Consider the following 24,219-nt stretch of genomic DNA (forward strand, 5'->3'; position numbering starts at 1 on the left):
TGTACTAATACTACACAGCCTATTCCTATTTTCAGAAAAATCATCTAATCCAAAAATTAATGGATTTAGCGAGACGGACTTTGGGCAAGAGCTGGGTGATGATCTTCTTACAATGGAATAAAAGATCCATTCACTATTAAAATGAATCCCAATCAATATTCAGTACTATAATCAAAACAAATGGAAAGAATTTCCCTTTACAAAGAGTAATCAGGGGAGAACTTAAATCCATAACTGAATTAATTTCACCTAAACAATGTTTCAGAATTCACACAGTTAGGAAAGAAATTAAATGACACTGAGTGCAGACTGCTGACAACACAGTCCCTGCTTAAGGCCTTTTTAAACAGGACAAGTCTTAATAAGTAAAAATAAAAGTTTACTGGGTAAAACAGAGTATTGTGCAAGACCGAAGTTATTCCAATGAGCCACTGATTTCTACTGATGCCTAGTGAAAATCAATAAATTAATTAATAAACTCTTTGATGTCATATTAAAAAAGATTCTGGGTTGAAATATCTATTAGAAGACCACAGAACTACAGGACACACCGTCCTTAGACGATGGGCCTGTTAACTGCTAATCTAGGCAGAATAGCAGTGTTTTTTTTCAGGGCACATTTACATTCAGTTATAATGCTTCAAAACAAGAGAAAAACTTCAGAAGTGCATTCCAAGTCTGCTTAACCCACATATGAACTTGGATGTTGCTGCTCATTCCACGAATAGTTAAAAGTATGCTGAAATGATGACTCAGAAGGGATGGTCATCACAGAAAATTCTTGGAATTAAAGATATATTTCATTGTTTGGTATTTTCAGTTCAGTGCAATTATACCTTCGTACAACTTACCTAAAACTTACTTTACCTTGTTATGATAACCTTCCTAATTTTCTTAGGGTAAAAAAAATTGGTGTAAGCCAGTCAGTTAACTCCAAATATTTCTCTTAAACCCTGAAATAAGGTTGAGATCCCCAATTCAGCAACGCATTTTTTCCATGTGATTAAAGGCACTAAAGTTACATGCCTGAATTTTAATCCAGAAAATATATTAACTTGGTATCAATGTAATTAAATACATGTTTTAGGTTAACCATCTGCTTAACAGCTTTTTGGAATGCTTGTCTTGTGCTCAAGCCCTCAGCACAGGAGTAACTAAGTTTTTCCTTACTATTTCTTAAACTTTCGTACATGTGATAATGTGAATTCATATAAATTGCCATGTAATATTTTTAAAATCTTAGTCTATAAATATAGACACAATATTTTTAAAATACACTGTAAAACAAATATATGCATTTATCTTTACATCAAACATTTACTTCCTTGAAAGTATTTAAAGCCAATGGGAATTTTCATCCTGGTAGACTATGCAACAACCTCTGTAGCATATAGGCACACTTTGCACTCCAGCTGTAGCAGTAAAATTACTGAAACTGTAATTCTCTTAATATTTAAATAATATATTAAAATTTAATTTTCAGCACCTGGAAGAATCTGTTTGTGTGCCAGCAAATGAGGTAGTTGGGCCTCGAGCTCCTATACATATGGGACTCAAAAACAACCTATCACAAATAATTACTAAGCTAGAGCAGCTGTACTCACCACACTAGTCATTTAAAAATCAGGTCAAAGTTGCCCCAATTCTTTTTCCATTTTCAAGGATTTTTGCAAATCAATGCTATGGTCTTCATCTTTTTGCTTTTTTTTTTACATGTTAAAATCGTTTTTATTGTTAATTATTACAGGGGAAATATCAGATAGTTCTAGCTTTCCTGATATTGCAGACATTAAATAGATGTAGGTTTTATGAGAGATTGTAAAGACATGCAGTGTTTGTTTTCCAGTACATTTTTTCAAAATTTTAATAGGACTATGAGCAAATACTGTAATATGAAAATGCATTTATTGGTACAGAACATACATGCGTTACATGCATATACACGCGGTACTACAGCACAATTCACCACACACAGAGAAACTATATATATATCTCCATCTTTTTTAAAAAACAAAATATGTCATGTGGCTCACAAAAAAAAAAAGGTGACTTGTACTGTAGGCTCTCATTTATTTTTACGTTGGCAGTTTTCAGATGGAAAGTAAGTATTTCTTTTAAAAGCATTTTCCAAATTATGTGCTTTCAGACACACTTTGTTTTGAATCGATTTCAAGAAGTTGCTTTCTAGCAACCACTACCAACTTTATGATCATTTTTGAAGAAAAGGCCTATGTGCCATCTTTTTTACCTCATACCTTTTCAGAATTTATTTAGAATAACAAGATCTGAGGTCACGTTTTCCACCACGTACATAGAATTTGTTTGCACCGAACCTGAAAATTTTAAAAAGGTCAAAAAGGTGCATCGAGAATTCTTTCTACTCATAATTTTAAAATATTCTAACCTGCATTCCTATACATAAAAATAAAGAGACCCATAATGAAAACCATATATTTTATAATGACATACATAGAAATAAAACACATTAAACTTCAGGGGGAGAGAACCAAGCATTTATACACTATTACCTTCAATCACTTGAATGCAAGTCATTCATACCACCACTATTGCTAACAAGGCATCCAATTTACTAAACAATGAATATTGAAATTACGTTTAAAAGGTACAAATGACTGTCCAAAGAATGACACTGAAAAATATTAAGTAACAGCTCTACCTCAAGATAAGCCTCACAATTAAAGAGTTTTAATGAAGAGAGCCTTCAAAGGCTAAATCAGGAGGCATTGATTAGATTGCCTCTAACTTTGTGTTTTGACACCTTCGTCTTTCATGGCATTATATTGTCTCTGTGCATCTTACAAAGGAAGCATTTTACTAAGCCCACACATGAACAGGAGACAGCAGTGCTTATAAAAGAGACTGTCAAGGGTGTGAGCCAAAATGGGTCTCATTTGGATTTCAAGTGAAGAAAACTCCTAATGCATTTCATTACAATGTATGTGAACCTCTGAAAAGAACGATGGATTGGGATTCTCATCCCTATTAATTTATTGAAATGGATTCAGTTTTTTTCTTGTATATCAAGAGGGACCATGTGTTTCAAGCAAGGTAACAATATTATAGTACCAAATAACCAAATATGCTGTGATGCAGTATACCCTTCTGCGAGATAAAGAGGATGCAATTTTCTTGATAATTGGGATTTGAGTTCAGAAATAAATCCTACAATAGCTTGGCAACAAATAAATATTCTTTGTTACTATCAGGTCTTAAAGATATGATCAGGAAGCTATGCAACATAGGGATGGATTCAGTCTTTGTTACCGCGGCAGGTTTTTACCATTTGAAATCCTGTGCCCCCCGCCCTGCCACACTGTCATTCAAGTATTGACTTTTTATTTCATTGAGCAACTGCGTGTATGATGTAATTAGGATAACACCTATATAAGTCATATTTTATTAAAAGATAGCAGAGCGGGATGGAGAAAAGTAAAACCATTTTGAAAAATTGTAATACATTCCAGATCAACTTGGCTCTAGAAAGATGCCATAGCTACCGTATCACCAATTATCTTATTCATAGTAAAAAAGTTTATATAAATACGTATTTGTCTTTTTCCCCCTTCAACTTTGATAATGAAACCTATAATCTGCTACTCAAAATCTGTAAATCCTGATTTAACACAAAGAACAGGATACATATTCCTTATCTATGCTAAATAATTTTACTAATATAACAGTATTAAAAATAAGACATATGTTCTCATTGTTTTTAACACCATTAACCTTTAGAAATGATTGATTGTGCTACACCAATAACATTCAGTGAGTTCAAAGCTCATCTATTTTTTATGGAAATCTTACAACCTGCTAGTTAAATTAAAGGTTAAATATACATAAAGTCTTAGACAAAACACAAAGCATTCCATATGTATGCAGCTCAAAAGCAGAGTACACAAACACACATGTATATAAATCTATCTCCGTTTAAAAAGCCATGACCAAAAATACCCCCTCAATTGTCACACAAAGACTTCAAAGGTAGAGTTAAAGAATTTGGTATCTATGGAATATTATGCAACTATGTCTATTAAGTTAGGAACTGCCTATTAAGTTAAGAACTCCACTGACATCACAATTATAAAAGACAAATGTCATCGAAATCATAATCGGAGATAAAGGCATGCTTGCTTCCACACATGAACTCTCAACAAGCATTTCACTTGATGTTAGAGGAAAGTCCAGGGCCTATTTAACTTGCTTAATAACAATTATGTAAATACGTATATGCATTACTATATCACTAATTTAATTTTTTCATGTATAACATAAGGAAGCAGAAATGTATGTTAAGTATACATATATGCATTCAGTATAAATTCAATTAAAGTTTTGAACATCTTCAGTGTTTGAATAAACATAATTTCTATATTTAAATGTTGTGTGTGGCGTACACACATATACCCGAGCAACAGAGAAATTAGCAAGAACCATACGAAACAAATTCAAATCCAATCTTAGCAATAAAGATTGCACATTTCCACGTACAACACAAACACACACGGACACACATTTATTTTATTTTTTAAGAGTAATCATAATTGAATTAGAATGATGCATGTTCCATATTTTATCTTGACAGCTTCTGTATACTCAGGCAGAGCCCATTAAACGCAAGCGTACAGCAGGTTACTTGTTGAATAATGTATTTCAAGTACTTAAAATTACTAGGGATTTGACTAAAATCTGCACATGCATACATATTTTGGACTTAATTTTCTGCACTGGCATTTCTTCAGCTGAATATACTTTAAATTCTACAATGAACTCAGTTAATATTAGGCTTTTCCAGGACATAACAAAGGTAATAACACTATCTTTACAGTATAAACTTTATGACATTATGAATAAAACTGACAAGTGTAAAATTTGATCCATAAACTAAGTGATATACTTATGTTAATTTACCTTTTAAAAGATATTATGTGTTGCTCAGTTTTTTTGACAGGGCTTCCATTCATACTGAAGACATGTTGAAAAACACTATATTTTCTCTCAATAAGGAAAATCACTTTATCCACTATCATTCTCATTCTGTCTCAATAAAAAATCAATCATCAAATACTTGTTTCCAAGTTCTACTTGTTAAACTGACAATTTATGCATACTGTTCAACTCAGCTCAAATTCTTGCAAGACTACTTGTTATTCTTTTTAATGATTTTTTATAGTATTCAACTCTTAAAAGAACAAGGAGAAAATAAAACTATATCCATATTATAATAATTTTACATTTAGAATTTTGAGACCCGATGAGGTTCAGAACCTTCATTTTTATAGGAGAAAAAAAAAACAAAACTAAATCTTTTATGTGGTTTTCAAAGTAATAAAGGTCTGATTGATCCCACTGACTAAGGCAATTGCATCGCTTGTCTAAATGGTAGTAACGTCAATGTCAGATATGTGGTTATCTTTTCATCTTGGCCTATTCTCAAATGTAAAAATCAAATGTTTGAAGGACATTTCACTGACCTGTTATGGCCTCTGCAACTCTCAAACACAATACTACTATTCCTCATATAAGTGCCACATTTTGGATAAAAAACCACTTCATCAATGATGCCTTTGCGACATCTGGCGGTCCTTATGATACATAAACTTTAGGTTTGTTTCTTTGTTGGGTGCTTTCAGTTGCTGTTGGGTGCTTTCAGTATATTATTTTTATTCCATTTACTTATTTATTTGCAAACCCACCAGTATGTAAAACTTTAGTCCAAAAGGCTTTGATACCCCCTAGCGGGGGGACAAAAGCAATCGAGTCTGCAAAAACACAACGAGGTCTACCATGAATCCATATGGAGCAAAAGGTCACAAATCTTGAGATGCGGTGACATCATGACAATAAGACACTTTTGAGACAGAAGCTGGCTCATTTTGAATATAAAAAGGACACCGATCAAATTCTCCCACACATTTAAAACTATAGAGTAAAATACACAGGCAAAGACCTCGATATAGATGCTTAGCAGAAGAGAGTTAAAGCATACCTTTAGTTTTCACAATTATAAGATGCCACTGAGAACTTGACAAGTCTGCTTCAGAAGATATAAAAGCTTTATTTTTATGTTATTATTGGATGCTGAGAAAATGCCATTAAAGAAAAAAAAAACCACTCAGTTCACAGAGTGCGCACTCCCTATAACACCCCAGCTCATTTAAAATTAATTCAGTTATACCAAAGTTTGTTCTACATGTTTCAGTCTTATTATTTATCATTTCAATAAACTACGAGAAAAGTATTTTAAGCAACTGAAAAATTATCTTCCTTTCTTCATCCCTCTTCCTAAGCTATTTCAGTGCAGTAGGAAAAAACTCATTCTAATTTCTTTATTATATTAACCACAGGAATATATGACATCAACTTTGTGAAACCATGACTTTGCTAATTCTTAGCCCAGCGGGAGGAATGACTATGTTGTCTAAACATTATTTTTCACTTGTTCTAACAATTAGCATTCCAAAACAATAGATGATACAATAACCAAAAGATTAAATGTATATTACTGAATGTTTTTCTTTAAAAAAAAAAAAAAAAGTTAACAGAATATTTTCTTCACATTAAAATAAAGCACTTCAAAACATATTGCTTGAGATACAGAGCATCACTTCTTTAAATTCTATTTTGCTGCCTCATGGTAAATATTCACTTAAATACTGTTCTGAAACTAGTAACACAGTATCTTGTACGGACATAGGTTTGTCCTCATATGAACAGATATATAGCACGTTACTGACATTCAAGAATCATTTCTAATAAATCATAACTGAATCAAATTGGAAAAAATTGTCTCTCAAAACTGCTCTTGGGACTGACTAGATTTAATGGACAGTCTAAGGGTATAGCTCACTATTGTCTTATTTCACAGAACAAAAGAGTACAGCACCCTCAGAATACCTAGTAGGCTCCCACAAAAGCTATCATTCAACTTTTAATTAAAATGCCTGTAGCCTGTATTTTCAGTGCACTTATAGGGACAAGATACAGACCATGTACTGTGGGGCAGGCAAACGGCTGCTTGCAGGCCACAGATACGCAACCACAAGACAAATAGATGGCCAAAGAAACGCTGCTAATTCCAAGTAGTTTCCTTTTCAAGCCCCGGGACTGCAAACATGCAATCTAGTCTAACACGTTGAATTCCAGATATTGTACTGAATTCACAGAGACAACTCATTAGATTAAGGATATGAATAAACTGCCTCAGGATTACGTTTTAGTAGGAAATAAAAAGATTAATCACTCATTAATCCCCACGTAGGAGAATTCTGCATGTGAAAGCAAAGATAGATTAAAATGAGAAAACTAAATTTGACAAAGTTAAGAAAACACAGTAGAAAATGTCATGAAAAAGCCATCAGGAAAAGAAAGAGTTCTCTCCTAATCCCTGTAAATGAGACTGTTAACACGAGAAGAAGAAAAATACTTTTAGGATTGGTAGAAGCTCTGCAGTCAGCAATGCAAAATTCAGGAGTAATACAAAAATAGAACTGAAAAACAAAGCAGCCATCTCTCCATATTCAACAAACTTCTGTACATACTCAGATAAGAAACTCAGTGAGAAACCCCCTCCCCTGATATAAAAGATACTGCAGAATCATAATGGAATGGTTCATATTTTTTGGGAGACGGAATACTGATGTATAAACTACATAGAATGGACTGATTATGTTGAAAAGATGAACATACAGTGATAAATGTAACAAATTTCACAAACGGAGAACCATTCTAGCTAAAACTATATAGAGAGACCTCTGGAATACACATGTTTCTAGAGTGATCATACCAAATCCAGATTTACCAAGAAGGATACTGATTACCTAAAAGAATCAGACCAAGAAGACAAAGACAATGAAAATGCTAGTTAGAATGATTTTAGGTATTTTCATATAAAATGATCTAATAATATAGTGGTAAATAGTTTGGAAATACAATTCCAACACTTTAAGGGATTATTTTGTGGAAGAACTGGTTGCACAGCAAATAAATAAATAACGTTGTTACTAATATAATCTAATTAAATACAAGAAGCTGAAATAAAAACTAGAACAGCTGAGAACGAAGCAATGGGGATTGTACTATAATGCAATTCCATATTCCGCAGGAGGGAAAAATACATCACTCAGTTTCAGCAGATGATACGTTATTAGGTACCATCACAAGACTGAAGGTCAGAAGACCTTAAACTGAAAACGTAAACCCAGCAATTTATCAAGGCCAGGGGGAACACACATGAGTCTGAGAATTGCAAGAACAAAATAATTCTTAGAGGTACAAAGAGTAATAAGATTGATTTATTTTGAAAAATAAGTATTTGTTTTTTTAATAGGGCTGGAAAACCACTTGCAAAAACAATTAAAATAAATTGATGGAAGAATTAAAAGATCATGCAATAAGAAGCATAGTTTCTGCAAAGGAAACTCAATCCTCACTGATCTAAGTATCAATAAAGTAAACAACAAATTGACAACGGTTGTATTTCTAAAAGCGTTAGAGTAACTCCTTTATGCTGCTGCAAAATACACTGAAGCATGGTCTTAAGACCTCAGAATCTCTTAATCTACCGGAAATGTTTAGCAATAATGAAGACACTATGACAACTACGAAAGCCTCATCACACAAACCTTGTTCTAGGCTCACCACCTTTCCTGGTGGAAAAGAAATAGAGAAAAGCAGCACCCTTTGCCAGCTGATTATCATGGAGTCTTTCTTGCTCAGAAAGTTATAGCCTGAAGCTGGTTAACTCAGATTGGTTAATACCAAACCATTCTGTTTTGGGCATGATATTGGAGAATGACCCTTAAGCCTAACTTCAAAATACCAGAATGTCATAGATCTCCTTGATCTATGACAATTTTGGGTTGAAATTTAGATAGAGAGATCACTGACCGCTGCCTATGACAAACTGAGAACAAGCGTCCAGGGAATTACTGCTGTATCTGTCACGCGCATTCACTCCTTGAGATACCATTAGGCTGTTTGCACATATTAGCAAAAGCGATTAGAACTGTTCTCTGTTAAGTCTAATACATCCAATTTTCAGAGTGCGTTTAATTTTTCAGTGTCTGATAGTAATTGCAATTACTCCTTTTCCTGGAGAGGTCTCACGTTTGGAATCCCATAAAATGCCATTCTGTTATTGCTAATCTTCAAGGCACACATGGAATTTTTTAGGAGGTTATTAGAAAAAGGAGAGAGAGAGAGAGATTTGCTGTTGGCACTGGCTATTTATATTTGAAAGACATATGATCATGTGTCTTTTGCTTGTCTTTGCTTAATTTAAGTTGATGCTTCAACTAATGTTGAGTAGAGTTGGGGATGGATCTAAAAAAATGAGCCTGGCCTTAGCCTGAGTCATATGTATGATTTATTCTGCGTAGGGAGCTTCTGCTTGTTTCTCTGAAACCGCACGCGGGGGTGGTGGAAGGAGAGAGCTGGCGAACATGTTTTAGCTTGTGGCTATAATATAAAACAACTAGAAAAATGATACCTGCAGCAAGCATCAATTCACTTAATGAACACAGTATATGCTTATCAGATGTTCTGTGATCATCATGAAAGCCCCTTAGTCTCCGGATAAGTTTGAGGTGCTGACTATGACCTAATGAAAGTAATAAATAACCTGTTCCTGGCCTACTGAAGAACTACCTTTCCCTCTGTGAATTGCAGTTGCTTCAGTGCAGCAGACACAAGAATGTCTTTTCTCAAAAAAACCCCACAAACCAACCACCAAAAAAACCCAAAAACGGAACTAAGGAACATCTACCAGACCAGCTTGATTTCTGTAGATGGGGCAATCACAGCACCTGACGACCAGCAAGCAAAGACTCAACAAGGTACCAAAAATCTTTAACACCACATTCCTGTCGTAATGGAAAGTCATCTCACATTTGAAATTGTGGCTTGTTTCTTTTGAAACTGAGTGCCTGTAAGGTCACTCTCACATATTTCTTCCCCAAATTCATGTATCTACTATTCAAATACTGTTCTTTTTCATCGCTAAAATTCTGAAAGTATTGTATCAAAATTTCTTACGCAACAACAATCTTTCCATGGAGCTATGCAAGAGAACACCCAATCGTCTATGCATTCGCTTTGAGACTAGTAAGTACATTAAATGCTCTTTCTATAGCATGATCTGACAGTCACTCCATATGAAACAATAAATAATGCCATGTTGAAAATATGAGGAAAATTAAAGATAAATTTACTTTTTAAGAGGAGCTGCTACTTAACATTTTTAAAGGTTTCTTTTGTACTTGAAAGACAATAAGAAAGCCTTTGATTTTCTATATACCATTTGCAGAGGTTTAACTATATATCACATAAATGCTTTCAGTTTTTATCCAAATGTGCTGTTAAATTACCCATGTAATTATCCCAAGAGAAATCATTATACTTTTTTATTGTTAATTTCATTAACACTTTAGTGGGAAGAGTTTGGTTGTATTTAAATCCAGCTGTCACAGTCTTTATTAGTACAATTAAAGGGATCATTTCTGTATTATTCTAGAGGGTGGTTTTTTTGCGGGGGTGTTTAATTACTGAGTTAAAGCAACAACAGAAAGTTAATAGGCAAAAATATAGGCAATAATCTATGGTCAAACTTGAAACAAAATACAAGTCTCCCTGATCCCAACAGTAAAATCCGTTTTAAAATACACTGCCATTAAAATGAAATTACAACAGTTCTTTCTAAAATGGGTGACATGACATGACAGCTGTATATACTTTAACAAGCCCTCCAATAACAAGCAGTAGCACTACATTGAGTAATCAGATAGAATCTGTTACAGATATATCTTAAAGACAGGTATATTCAAATATCTGCTTACAGAGCCTTGTAAAGGCAAAGCAGATATCACTTTTGATATACCACTATTATAACACCTTATTACTTCATCAATAAAGGCAGCACCATTGCTTCCTTGCCTTTTGTGTGCACTACAGTGTTGCTGAGCCAGCAGGCATTACGCTTATATACAGTTCCATTGATTTAAATTGAGTAATACCAAAATAACTTTGCAACCGGCAATCCAGGCATAAAAACGTGGAGAATATGGACTGCAAATTAAACTTAATTTCTAGATACCAAATTCAAAACTAAGACAGATGTGCTAGAGAAGGAAACAGGAGATCAGACTACTCCCGTAAAGAAATTCCTCGTCCCAGATGAAGGTGGGACACTGTTCTCATCTGTTTCAGATTTTAAAGAACGTTTATTATCTTGAGCATCCACAGTCGGAAAAACGTGAGAATTAGGGAGCCCAACGAATTAGCAAATACAAAAATCCAAGCAAATTCATATTCATTGCTCTTTGGCAGAGTAAAATTAATTTTTATCTACAGGGAGTATATCAATTTAAGGATAATCTGGGGGAAAAAAAATTAATGGGGAGGTGTAAGACCTCTGACTAGACCCTCCTTCATTCCAGGGGATCCACAGAGTTTAAGGAAGAATGATCTGGAAAAATTGTATAGAGATTTCATTCTTTGGCTTTTTATTATGTTTTTTTTCCCATCAGTGCAGGTGAAAAATCCAGCACAGGCTGATTAAATAATAAAACCTTCTAAATCATTTCACTTTAAACATTTTATGACTTGCTATCTATGTTGCAGCACTAAAGCACAACTGAATCTTTGTTCCAGATAATTTTTGTATTAGAGGAAAGAACTGGAAAATCATGAAGAAAATGGCCATTCATTTATATGTAGAAAATCCCTGTGTTCATTTTTTCTGTTAAAGCGTTTGCGCACATTTTACATGTACAAAAATCTATAACATTAAAATTATTTATACTTATCATTGCAACCAAAGCTGCGTGCCCATTGAAATGAACTTGGGTTTGTGTCAAAATGAACAAAGGATGAAAAGAGTATCAGTTTTTTTTCTTTTGTTTCTTAAACTGAATAGTATTCCTTGGAAAAAAAACAAATATCTTTTGTTTAAAAAAAAAAATAAATCAATAATGAAAACACTCCAGGGTTGTGTTTTCCAACTAAAATGGAAAGACAAAACTTTAAGAATGTTTATAGATGTGTCTACTTTAGCAGTTTCATGTGTTGGATGTGACTTTCACAGTCTGTTGGCAGTTTGCAGGAAAGCCATCACACCTGTGACTTGGTTGTTGATTAATGAGTCTTTCAATTCATCGCTACCATCTGAAGAAGGGCCGTGGCCTTTCTAAGCTTCAGTGGTTTATTCGCCTTCAACTGTAGTCCTACCAAGGTATCTTCCATAAAGAAAATCACACCTGGTTAAGGCTAATGAAAACCTCAATATGTCATTTTCTAGACAAGTCAAAAAGCATGTAAAACTAGACAAAAGATGTATTCAAGCAACATGAATGCAGTTTTGTCATAACCTGTCAATCTAAAGACTAACATAAAAAAAGCTTTCTTCAATGACATTTTCCAGTGTCAACTATTAGAATGACAATTCTGAATTCCCTCTTTGCTACATGATGCAGGATGCATAATGGTTTTCCACTCTTCACAAAGACTAGATTTTGTTCTGAGATCCCAGAAAGAAGTTTACAGGGCCAGGGAAGGGGGGTGGGGGGAGGAACTATAAGCAGTTTTTCTGCGCCAGTTTATCAGTCAGATTCAGAAATCCCCAAATCACAGTGTCTGTGCAGATTTTAAACTGACTACTCACATCACAGAAGCAATTAAGTGCACACATGAAACTGCCCAACTCTGCTTTATCTTCAAAAGTGTATCATGACTGTAAAACTGTAAGGCCATTTTGACTTTGACAGCTGGGCCTGGGGAAGAGGCAATAAGACCTTTGGGACTAATCATGAAGACCTTTGGGACTTATCATCCTTCCTTAAGCAATTAGCTGTTGAATCTGGGTAAGCCAGGCAGGAAGAGAGGAAATTCATCCAGGAGGGCCACATGTGAAAGCCAATAACCTGTGTGAAAGCTCCGAGAGAGAGCAGTTACAGCTACAGAGGTCATCAATCCACGCAGTAGCAGCCACCAGTTCTTACTACTTTGCTTTGTCGTAGCAACAGCAAATGTTTCAAAGTCAAGAGAAAGAACACAGCTGTTCCCAATCTCCTTCAGACAAAAACTAATGGGCCTACCACTTTCTAAGAGGACTGCAAGGTGACTCCAAGTAGCTAAGCAATTAAGTGTAACGAAAGCTAAGTCACCTCCCAGTTGTTGCCACCTAGGGCTGTGGACATCAACAGTTGCCACAGGTCAGCTACTATATGGTAGCTTTGTATCTTAAAATTTAGTCAAAAGAGCTAGGTTCTACTCTTGGTTTTGCTACGGACTAATTTTGCAATGTAGAAGAAACCTTAAAGGTGACACTTGCACGACCACATTTTCCATCTGTTTAACTTTGCTATTAATACTTCCCCCTCTACCTTACAGGGGATTTGCATGTCTCAACTCATTACAGCTTGCAAAGAAATTGAGATCCCCGTATGGAAATTGAATTACTCTGCATTACTAGCAGTTTGGTGAAAATCCCTTATCAAAAAGAAGCAGAAGGAAGAAACAACGGGTTGGTGGGCAGAACAGACTTTTAGCTTGTTGTCTGTCTCTTGTAGCCTCTTCCTTTGTAGATGTAGCAAGAAAGTCTGCAGACAAGATGAGCTGCTAAGCCAGTGTGTACAGTTGGAGTACTCAGTACTCTGCATGCATTAGTACACATTCAGAGCTTTTGTACACACTTATGATCACTATATATCTATTAAGAATGAAAACTTGGATCAGAAAGGCTCAGATAGAGGAAGAAGAAAAGAGCAGATAAGAAAACAAACATGATTATCTTCACTTAAGAATCCTTAGTGAGCAACAGCATGTGAGACGGAGTTGAAAGGAAGGCAAATTATTTGCAGATGAAAGGAAGTATCTATTTTTAAGTCAAGTCAGCCAGGTCATGGGATGCCAATCACCAGGTTAATTAGATAGAGACATAAAATGTTGAAGTGTCACACTTCCAAATAATGATTTGTGGTTGCAGTATACTAAAATATCTAGTTATGAAGAAAAGATACATACTTTTAAAGAAACCAATGAAATGTGAATCCTAACAGTAAATGCGTATATGCATTATTAACACTAATACATTGCATTTACTAAGCATTTTTCCCATCAAAACATATCAAAGGACATAAAAATGTGGACAAGTGTTACCTAATTTTAAATGGGAAAACCACGATACAGTGAGACATTATTAGAAGAATGGGGTTTAGCTCACAGGCCTATGCTCTAGCCAACAAGCTGTGATTAACACACTTTTGAATGCAAAATATATATTGCCAATACGGTTTTATTTTTTTTTTTTTACTTTTTCTAGAGGCCACATTTGAGCAATAGAAATAGCATTAAATTAGAATGAAACTTAAAGCAATTTTATAGCTGTTACTTCAAAGAGAGCTCATAAGTACATACTTCCACATCCTACATAGGCAAAGACCGCATCATAAAGGACTTCCAACTATTAAAAAGGAGCTCACATTAAGTAACGTTAACTGGGATATGGCACTCTTCCTTTTTAGAAGGGAATGTTGTTGGAGAATATTGTTTTATTCATCGGATTCATCAGCATGTCTGCAGGAGAGATTGCTAACAACCAGAAAAGTCTAAAGTGTACTGCATACGGGAAGTCTCACCTTTAGCCTGACTCACTTGTGAAATCCATGCTACAACTGTATAGCTAATAGTGGCTGGAGTGGCGTTCAAACACCGTGTAATACAGGGTACCGTCTTCCCTCTTCCTTACCGATCTACATTCTGCCACCAATGCTTTACAACTGCCAGGCAGGGAACTAAGCCTACTCTGACAGATCCTTTAAGGTCAGAGCACAGTTTCATTAGCTATGTCAGAAGAGGATAAGCAGACGGAAGATAATCCTTATGTTGACGGATGTGACATATACCTTGTTATTGACCAACTCATTTATGGAAAAGGGTCCTTGCTTATCCAGAAAGGTCAAAAATCAGTTTTTCCTCAAAATCCCAGTGGCTTTTTTTTTGGTGCATCCAGCACTAGGGTCTAAACCTGACTCTTTGATCAACCAAGGGATGTGCAATAATGAATTAATATCTTTCACCTGCTTCTCTTGAAACAGGAACAATGGGATACTGTCTTTCATAGCCTCCCACGCATTTCAGAAAGCCTGTTCTCACATGCATTTTAAGGGCATCCATTATAATCTCACCAAGCAGGTGGTGATTACTGCAGTACTAATGGCATCCCAGCTCCTCACCAACACATCATTAATAGTTGACTTGTGGCAGTAACAACAATATGGATTTCCAATACCCAGCAATTTGGATACAAAAGGTCTAGGAGCATCTGCAGTTTAGAAGAAGGACTGACTCACACATCCAGAAGTACACTAGACGTAACACTGGCATCCTCTGCCATGCAGATATGGTCTCTGTCCTGGCATCACGCCAGTAACTGCTCTTCCACCATTTGTTTCTTCTATGAAGAAAATTGTTAGAGAACTTCCTACCTTTTCATACCCTGGGCATTTTCACTCATTTCTCAGACTCGGGCTTTTGTAGAATTGCATAAAAATAATCCTTCATAGACAACAAAGCACAAGTAGTTTGCTGACATTCTTTTCAATTTCAAAACTACATAATACACTTTTCCATGTGTTGATAAACTGGATTTTAAAAGAGCATTTTCTGGATATCTAGATAATCAACAACACAATGAATATAAACATTTTCTATAAATAGTTCACCATATGGCTACCATTCTCAACAGATGGTGTCTGTGTATCCACTAGAATATACAAGAGCTATGCAGATTTTGCCCTGCAATCATTCAAAATTCTAAACAAGAATTTTTGACTTAATTTCAGTTTTATTAAGCTTAATCAATGGCAAAACATATAATTTTATCACCTAACTCTAGTATGGGGAACAAATGCCACAACTATATGAACAAATCTATTTGCAAAAGGCAAGCAGACAGTCCTCACCCAATGCAGTCAAAAGGATTTCAAAAGAGAGAACCACCAGGTACAAGATCAGCTTCCACAGCATAATGCGATCTTCTTAATCTTAGGGCAGCACCCTGCTGCCAAGGATACTCTTTACCTTCCTAAATAACAGTTTCATTAGCAAACAACACAGTAGTTTGTCAGACAGAATGCAGTCTGGACTATGTTAAGAAAAATTCTGGAGTCCTAAGAATGTGAAATTTGTGCATATATTGCAGCAAATGTTACTAGAAAGCATATATATTTTATCCAGTTTTAGTAGAAAACAAACTTATTAATTTTTTATAGTTTCCTTAAGGCCAATACATAAACAATTCCAGGTTTTCTACTCTGCTTTGAGAAGCTGCTTGTGCAGTTGAGAATATTTATCAAAGGAACACACGGCTGGAAGTAAACCACCTGGTCTATCCCATTTCAACTTACAGCTACTTACGCTCTCATACCACCATGCAAACACTATCTGGAAAAGTCTTCCTGAGCTACACTGGTTTTTCAGTTGGAAATCATCTTCTAATTTCCAGTCTAGACCTTTTTCATGGCAGTTCTTACCCACTTGAAAAAAATATTTTTTTAAATGGTAGAATTTGTCTAACTTGGTACTATTTCTCACCTGATGCATTTATGGTAAATCAAGACAGACTCATGGAATTGTCTAGGTTGGAAGGGACCTTTACAATCATCAAGTCCAACCATTAACCCAGGACCTAGTCCACCACTAATGTGTCCCTCAGCACCACATCTACACGTCTTGTAAGAACTTCCAGCGATGGCGATTCCACCACTTCCCTGGGCAGCCTGTTCCAATGTTTGACAACCCTTCCCGGGAAGAAATTTTTCCTAATATCCATCCTAAACCTCACCTGGCACAACTTGAGGCCGTTTCCTCTTGTCCTGTTGCCTGTTCCTTGGGGGAAGAGCCCGACCCCCACCCGGCTACCCCCTCCTTTCAGGGAGCTGTAGAGAGCGAGAAGGTCTCCCCTCAGCCTCCTCTTCTCCAGGCTGAACACCCCCAGCTCCCTCAGCCGCTCCTCACAGGACTTGTGCTCCAGACCCCTCACCAGCTCCGTTGCCCTTCTCTGGACACGCTCCAGCACCTCAATGTCTTTCTTGCGGTGGGGGGCCCAAAAGTGGACACAGCCCACGAGGTGGGGCCTCACCAGTGCCCAGTACAGGGCGACAATATTTCCCTCTCAGTTATTAAGTTGTTATGCTTTCTATTCTCAAGATCTTGTACCTGACTGTTGTTGGCTTTGCCAGTCATGAGTTCTCTGTCTGTTCCTGTAGCTCGCACAGTGCTCCTGCTCGCACACACACACACGTCCTTCCAACCAAATCACTACTTATTGCCCGGCACTGGCATCAGTGCCCCATGAAACTTCCCTAAGCACAGATGAGGAAAACCCAGCCGCTCCTCCTCAGAACAGCAAATTACTGCAGTATTGGAGAATGGTTTCGTGTGTTACAAAAACATCTTTGTTTCTCATAATTATAGTGAGTGGAATGTAGTTATTCTCTATCGTAATGTATTCAATGCACCTCAAAGTCCTGTAGAACTGCACGAGGAAGGTCACATCTCAAAACCCAGCGAAATATGAATATCTTAAAATCATGTACAAGTTGCTGAGATTCACTGAGTTTTGCTTCTCCGAAAATATTTAGCCTATATATCAGAAAATATTTAGCCTATATATCAGTATAAAGGAGAGTACATAAACAAGAAGGCTAATGTATAGTACTGTGCTGAGTCTGTGCCTCAGTGTTGACAACACATTGTGCTTAGCCATAAAAGCTGGGGAGAGAAGGAGGAAGAGGGGGCGTTCAGGGTTATGGTGTTTGCCTTGCCAAGCAACCACTACTCGTGATGGAGCCCTGCTTTCCAAGACACAGATGGACATCTGCCTGCTGATGGGAAGTGGTGAACAAACTCCTTATTTTGCTTTGCTTGTGCTTCACTTATTAAACTGCCTTTATCTGAAGCTTTGTTGTTGCAGTTCACTCCCCCATCCCATTGTGCAGGGAGTGAGCGACCAGCTATACGGACACTTAGCTGCTGGCCAGGGCCAACTCACCACAGTCACTAAAGTATTTTCAAATGTGACAATTTGCTCAGAGACAGTGGCCAGACAGTTAAACAGAAGAGATCATAGCTGACACAACGAACTGCATAAACAGTTTCAACATGCTGACTTAGCCAGACAATGCCAATTTTCCCTTTATGAGCAGGACAGTGATTAAAACTTGAGATACACATGAATTAAACAATAAAAGCATGTGGTCTTCTTGTCTTAATATATGTATTAGAGGTCAGGAATTCCCATTTGGTACTGAAGTATCTAAGGATGTACAAGTGAGTGCCAAAATTAAAAAAAGCAGCATCTATCTGTATAAGCATGCAGGACATTTTTTAAAACTTGGGTAAATCTAGTGCTATAAATTAGCTGACTGTTAATGGGCTTCTTATCAAAGGATATAATTTCAAGTAAAATTGAAAAGTATGTTTTAACTTTTATTCTTGCATCTCAAGCTAGATGTAAAAAAATAGCAAGTAGTAAAACTAAAAAAGGGAAGACATCCGTGTCTATATCCCTTTTCTTCCTGTAAGGAAAACTTCTTTACAGTTTCTAAAGGTATGAACTGCAAATAGGGATGAACGTTAAGTTTTCTATGTTACTGCTTAACTTGAATAGGCTTTTCCCGATAGCCTTCTGTATTTGATAACCTTGAAATAAAATAATATCATTAACCATCCACATCTTACCTTTGAAAGATTTCCTAAAATCTTTTACTTTGAGGATCACAGGAATAGATGGATTAGATTCACATGCTCGTATAGAGCCAACAATGAGTAGTACACAACAATTCATTTATTTTTTAACCAGTCCTAAAAGCTTTTTACTTTCCCCTAACCACCAACCAATTAATTTGCCTACCACTTGCTGGCTCGGGGACAATGCTCCCACAACCCCCTCCCACCTAACTCTGTCATTAACTAGGTTAGGGGAGCATTTCCCTTGTAAATCAGTCCCCTAAGCATTTTTACTTTTTTTCCACCAAAGAGAGAGCAGAGCATACTTATTTTACTTCATATGCAACAGAGAGTATTTCTCTTTAAAAATTAAAAAAAAAAAAAAAAAAGGCCCTGCTGGACCAACCTGATCTCCTTCCATGACAAGGTGACCCGCTTAGTGGGCAAGGGAAAGGCTGTGGATGCTGTCTACCTAGACTTTAGTAAAACTTTTGAGAGGGTTTTCCACAGCATTCTTGGGAGAAAGTGGCTGCTCACTGGTTGAATGGGTGTACATTTCACTGGGTAAAAAACTGGCTGGAGGGATGGGCCCAAAGGGTGGTGGTGAATGGAGTTAGCTCCTGTTGGCGGCCAGTCACAAGTGGTGTTCCCCAGGGCTCGGTATTTGGGCTGGTTCTCCTTAATATCTTCATCAATGACCTGGACAAGGAGATCAAGTGCACCCTCAGTCAGTTTGCAGAGGACACTGTGTTGGGTGGGAATGTTGATCTCCTAGAGGGCAGGAAGGCTCTGCAGAGGGACCTGGACAGGCTGGGTAGATGGGCCGAGGCCAATGGTGTGAGGTTGACTAAGGCCAAGTGCTGGGTCCTGTGCTTGGGTCACACCAACCCCATGAACTGGCTGGGGCAGAGTGGTTGGAGAGATGCCCGGTGGAAAAGGAGCTGGGGGTGTTGGTCAACGGCTGGCTGAATATGAGCCAGCAGTGTGCCCAGGTGGCCAAGAAGGCCAACAGCATCCTGGCCTGTATCAGCAATAGTGTGGCCAGCAGGACTGGGGCCTCACCAGTGCCCTGTCTACTGGGCACTGGTGAGGCCCCACCTCAAGGGCTGTGTCCACTTTTGGGCCCCTCACCACAAAAAAGACCTCGAAGTTCTAGAGCGTGACCAGAGAAGGTCAATGGAGCTGGTGAGGGGTCTGGAGCACAAGTCTTGTGAGGAGTGACTGAGGGAGCTGGGGGTGTTCAGCCTGGAGAAAAGGGGGCTGAGGGGAGACCTCCTCGCTCCCTACAACCCCTGAAAGGAGGGAGTAGCCGGGTGGGGGTCGGGCTCTTCCCCCAAGGAACAGGCAACAGGACAAGAGGAAACGGCCTCAAGTTGTGCCAGGTGGATGGATATTAGGAAAAATTTCTTCCTGGGAAGGGTTGTCAAACATTGGAACAGGCTGCCCAGGGAAGTGGTGGAATCGCCATCGCTGGAAGTCCTTAAAAGACGTGTAGATGTGGTGCTGAGGGACACTGTTTATTGGTGGAACTAGATGCTAGGTTGATGGTAGGACTCAATGATCTTAAAGGTCTTTTCCAATCTAAAAGATCCTATGAAATAGACCCCAATATCACTGTGAACAGGTAAAAATATTTTTGCCTGCACAGAAGTAACTGACAATGGAAAGTATTAGCATGTGTTAAAGAAAGGGGCAATTAAAAGTATTATGGCACTCCACTTTATAAACTGATGGTTCTGACTCTTTTCATGTACTGCCATTTTTTTTGTTTAACTCATGTCAGGAGGTAAATACAGAAATGTATTTACAAAATACATTTTACAAAATTTATTTTGTAATTACAAAATTGTAATTTACAAATTACAAAAACAGAATGGGTCCATCATAAAGAGCAGGTCAAAATAATCACACACCCATTCTGCTTGCACCTTAACTCCTGAGCTCAAATAAGGCTGAGATTTATGGAATTTTAGGAAGGAGCATGAAGAATCACCTAAAGATAGGGCTCACTGTAGTCACTGCAATGCTGACTTGAGTAGCCATGAGACCAGCTAGAATTGGCCGAGCCAGCTGGAAAACACGAGCAGAAATACTTTAGCCATGCTAGAAGTTACGTCACGTAAAGACAAGCTGTGTTGGAGATATTGGTCACTATGGCACATATTGGATTAGCAATTCTACTTAATGATCACAATGGGTTTAAATGATCTGTTGGTCTGTAAAGTAACGAAGAGCAGTTTAAATAATAAATCCATGAGCTAATCATTAATGGTTTGCATAATGTCACTTCTAGATGAGAATTTCCATATCATGTAGAAGAGCAATGAATGGAGACATTTTCAAATTAGGAAGGATGACAACAATTAGGGCACTTATTAAATATATATAAAAAAAAAAAAGATGCAACAATAGGCATGAAATAGAGAGGACAGAGAAGACATATACATGACTTCTTTCTAAACCCTATAAAGAGATCAAAAGAAAAGTGAAATGTCTTTCAAGATATCAGAGAAGATGAAATGTCCACAGAAAACGTTCCCTCTGCAAATCACAGCAGTCCTCTCTGCTCCCTTTGGCTCATACTGATGACATCAACATGAAGGGAAGTTCAAGAACCAGCTTGAGTCTAAGACTTTTTATTAGAATCTCTTTTAAAAGGGCAAACTACTTCATTTTTAATGAAGGACAAGTGTTAGCAATCAGCAGGAGAACTATCAAAGGAAAAAAAAAAATTAGTACTGAATTGTCTCAGCTATTTAACATAAAAATGACACTACTAGTACAGACCAAAAAGTCCATGAAGTCCCACATTCTGTCTGCTAGTGGGTAACAGAGAACATCAAGCGGAGAACCGAATGGCGCAATTTCGCCAGCATCAATTTTTCTGCAACTGCATTAAAATTTTGTAAAATAACAGTTTGGGTGGGGAAAGAATTAATCACAGCAAAATTAAGAAAGAAGACAAGAAACAGACCGTACAAATATTTTACAAATTAAATGAAGGAAGAATTAAACGCTTTAGACTAACTGCTAGTGATAAATTGAGAAAATTGTGTAAAAACCATAAAAACATATTTGACATACAAATTCGCACACTTTTGAAATTGGCACGCCAGTTTCTAAACAGAGAAACAGTTCAGTTTAAAATATGAATGATATGACCATATTAGGTATCATCAGGATTCAGAATTAAGAAGTGAATGTAAAATCTCTTATTTTGCAACATGTAACTTCTCACGGATATGTGAATATTCTTATATGGAATACTGGAAATATGGAATTTTCACAAGGATATGTGTGACAAATGTTTTAGAAAAATGCCCATTTTTTCCACCTACAATTTTCTGAATTTAACAAATTCCTATTTCTGAATTTAACAAGTATCAATTCCACATTAAATATATCAACTTATCAATTAAGCAGTTAAATTTTACAAGTAAAAAGTGTTAGAATATGAAAATAAGTTCCATTAGTTAAAAACTACTAAGGAAACATTTTATATTTCTAGCTACATTTGTCATACCCCCAACTGAATTTATTGTAACTTGAGTAAACATCGCTTAAGTTCTGTGCTACGCAGCTGAAATCTCCCTGAGCACTATAGGTTTGCAAAAGTTACTACTTTTTTCTTAAAGCACTACTTAAGGGCAATATCTACATATATTCAGGTCTCAGACAGAAAGAACATATTGGGTTCCTCAAAATAGGAATTGAAAACCATCTTTGTATGGTTCAAATACATTAGACAATAAGTGTCTCCATTTTAAAAGTGCATATTTAAAATAAATGTATAATTTATTTTATACATTTCACCAGTAAAATCTTTGTGTATTGACTATTACAACATAAAAAGACAACAGGGAAGTGCAATTATTTGCCAAAATCCCATTACCTGTGTGCCAGCAGCACCCTGAAGGTCATCTGATTCAGTCCCAAATAACTTGGCAGCAAGTTTGACCAATCCCAGTTCCATTCAGTAATGGCTGACTGTTGATACATGGCAAGAAGCTATTGTTAGTTATTAATCAGTGTTAATATGATCAGTAAATTAAAGCTCCAGCTGTGATATACTAACCAAGAAGGAGGGGGGTCTAGAACAAGGACTCAGACAGATGACATCAATCATGTCCACAGAAAAAGGTTTTTATTCCAATAAGACAGCAATTAATTTATAAATCCATTTGGGGATGTAGCCATTATTTATAAAAAGATAAATCAATTTTTTGAACCGTTATTCTTCCAACTGTTAATGGCTTTCTGCCCAACCACTTTGTCGGAGAACTTGACTCTTTGTTTCAAAAGCAAAATAATTGGCAACTTTTTCTGTAACAGCAATTTACATTTTCTGCTGTCAGCAAAAAGTTAGTCATGAAAAACTTGGTATAGCTGGAATTCAAGACGTAACCTGTATTGTAATTAGAGCGATGTTTTACTTGTCTTATTGTTTTGTAAGGCGCTCCAGTCACCAGATGGTTATTATAAAGAGCAGTAAGTCTAGACAATATGAACAAATATAACTCCATAATGCTTATTTAATAAATAAAAGCAATCTACAATAATGGTGAGCAAACAAAAGACACCACACAACATTCTTATGTTTATAAAACAGTTACTCCTGTTGCATAATATTAATTTTCATTGTCAATAACGGTCAAGTAGTGACTACATTTCAACATTATTGGGAGGAAATAATTAAAAAAAATTATTGTCGTAACACTAAAATTGCACTGAGTAGTTTTTTTAGAAAAAGATGAAGTCAAAACAATGGAAATAAACTTAAATCAGAAGAGTAAAGTACATCTTGCAGTGCCTCATTTTCTCCTTACAGACAGCACTTGGTTCTTCTGGGAGAGCAGAATCAGTGCAATCCCCCCCCTTCCTTACATCTTTATTTTATCACCTTCCTTCTTTAAATTTAACTTTCTCCCTAACCCTCATCTTTGATATGCACTTAAAAGTAATGTAAAAAAAAGTGAAATACAGTGTAAGAAAAGAAGACAAGGGTAGCTAAACAAAGAATAATAGTGTGAAAGTGGAAAGTGAATAAAGAAGTAACAGCAAACATCTGATAAACAAGAAATAAAGGAAAAAGAGTCAACTGAGAGAACAGTGGGTGTAGAACACCACAAGGGAGAAAACAGGCAACTGTTCCATACTCTACACTGAATTAAAAATAGATAAAGAAATATGAAGGAAGTAGTTGTAAAATCAAAAGGGATAAAAAGGAGAAGCTAAACAGCCAGTAGCAACAGTCATGAAAACAAACAGGGAAACTTATAAGTATACCAGATAAAAATTCAGTCCACCAGACTGATCAGTTCTGTGAAAAAAAAAAAAGCATGTGTCTGAAAAAAGTCACTTCAGGAAAGGAAAACCACTTCTTTGTAGCATTTTTCTTCGCTGATACTGTGGAGGAGTGGCATAGCCCAGACTCCGTCTTATTAGACAATAGAGGAGCAGCAGCACTGGCAGAGA

The 24,219-nt window shown here is 36.6% G+C and overlaps 1 protein-coding gene across 1 annotated transcript in view; it reads right to left on the minus strand.

The window, feature by feature from the left end:
* Positions 1–24,219, minus strand: part of KIAA0825 (KIAA0825 ortholog) — a 254,964-nt gene that overhangs the window by 94,562 nt on the left and 136,183 nt on the right. The window contains exon 21 of the mRNA XM_074569791.1: positions 22,637–22,731. Coding sequence (XP_074425892.1) covers positions 22,637–22,731 — 95 coding nt within the window. The remainder of the gene's footprint in view (positions 1–22,636; positions 22,732–24,219) is intronic.

Source organism: Larus michahellis, chromosome Z, assembly GCF_964199755.1.
Source record: "Larus michahellis chromosome Z, bLarMic1.1, whole genome shotgun sequence".
NCBI lineage: Eukaryota > Metazoa > Chordata > Aves > Charadriiformes > Laridae > Larus > Larus michahellis.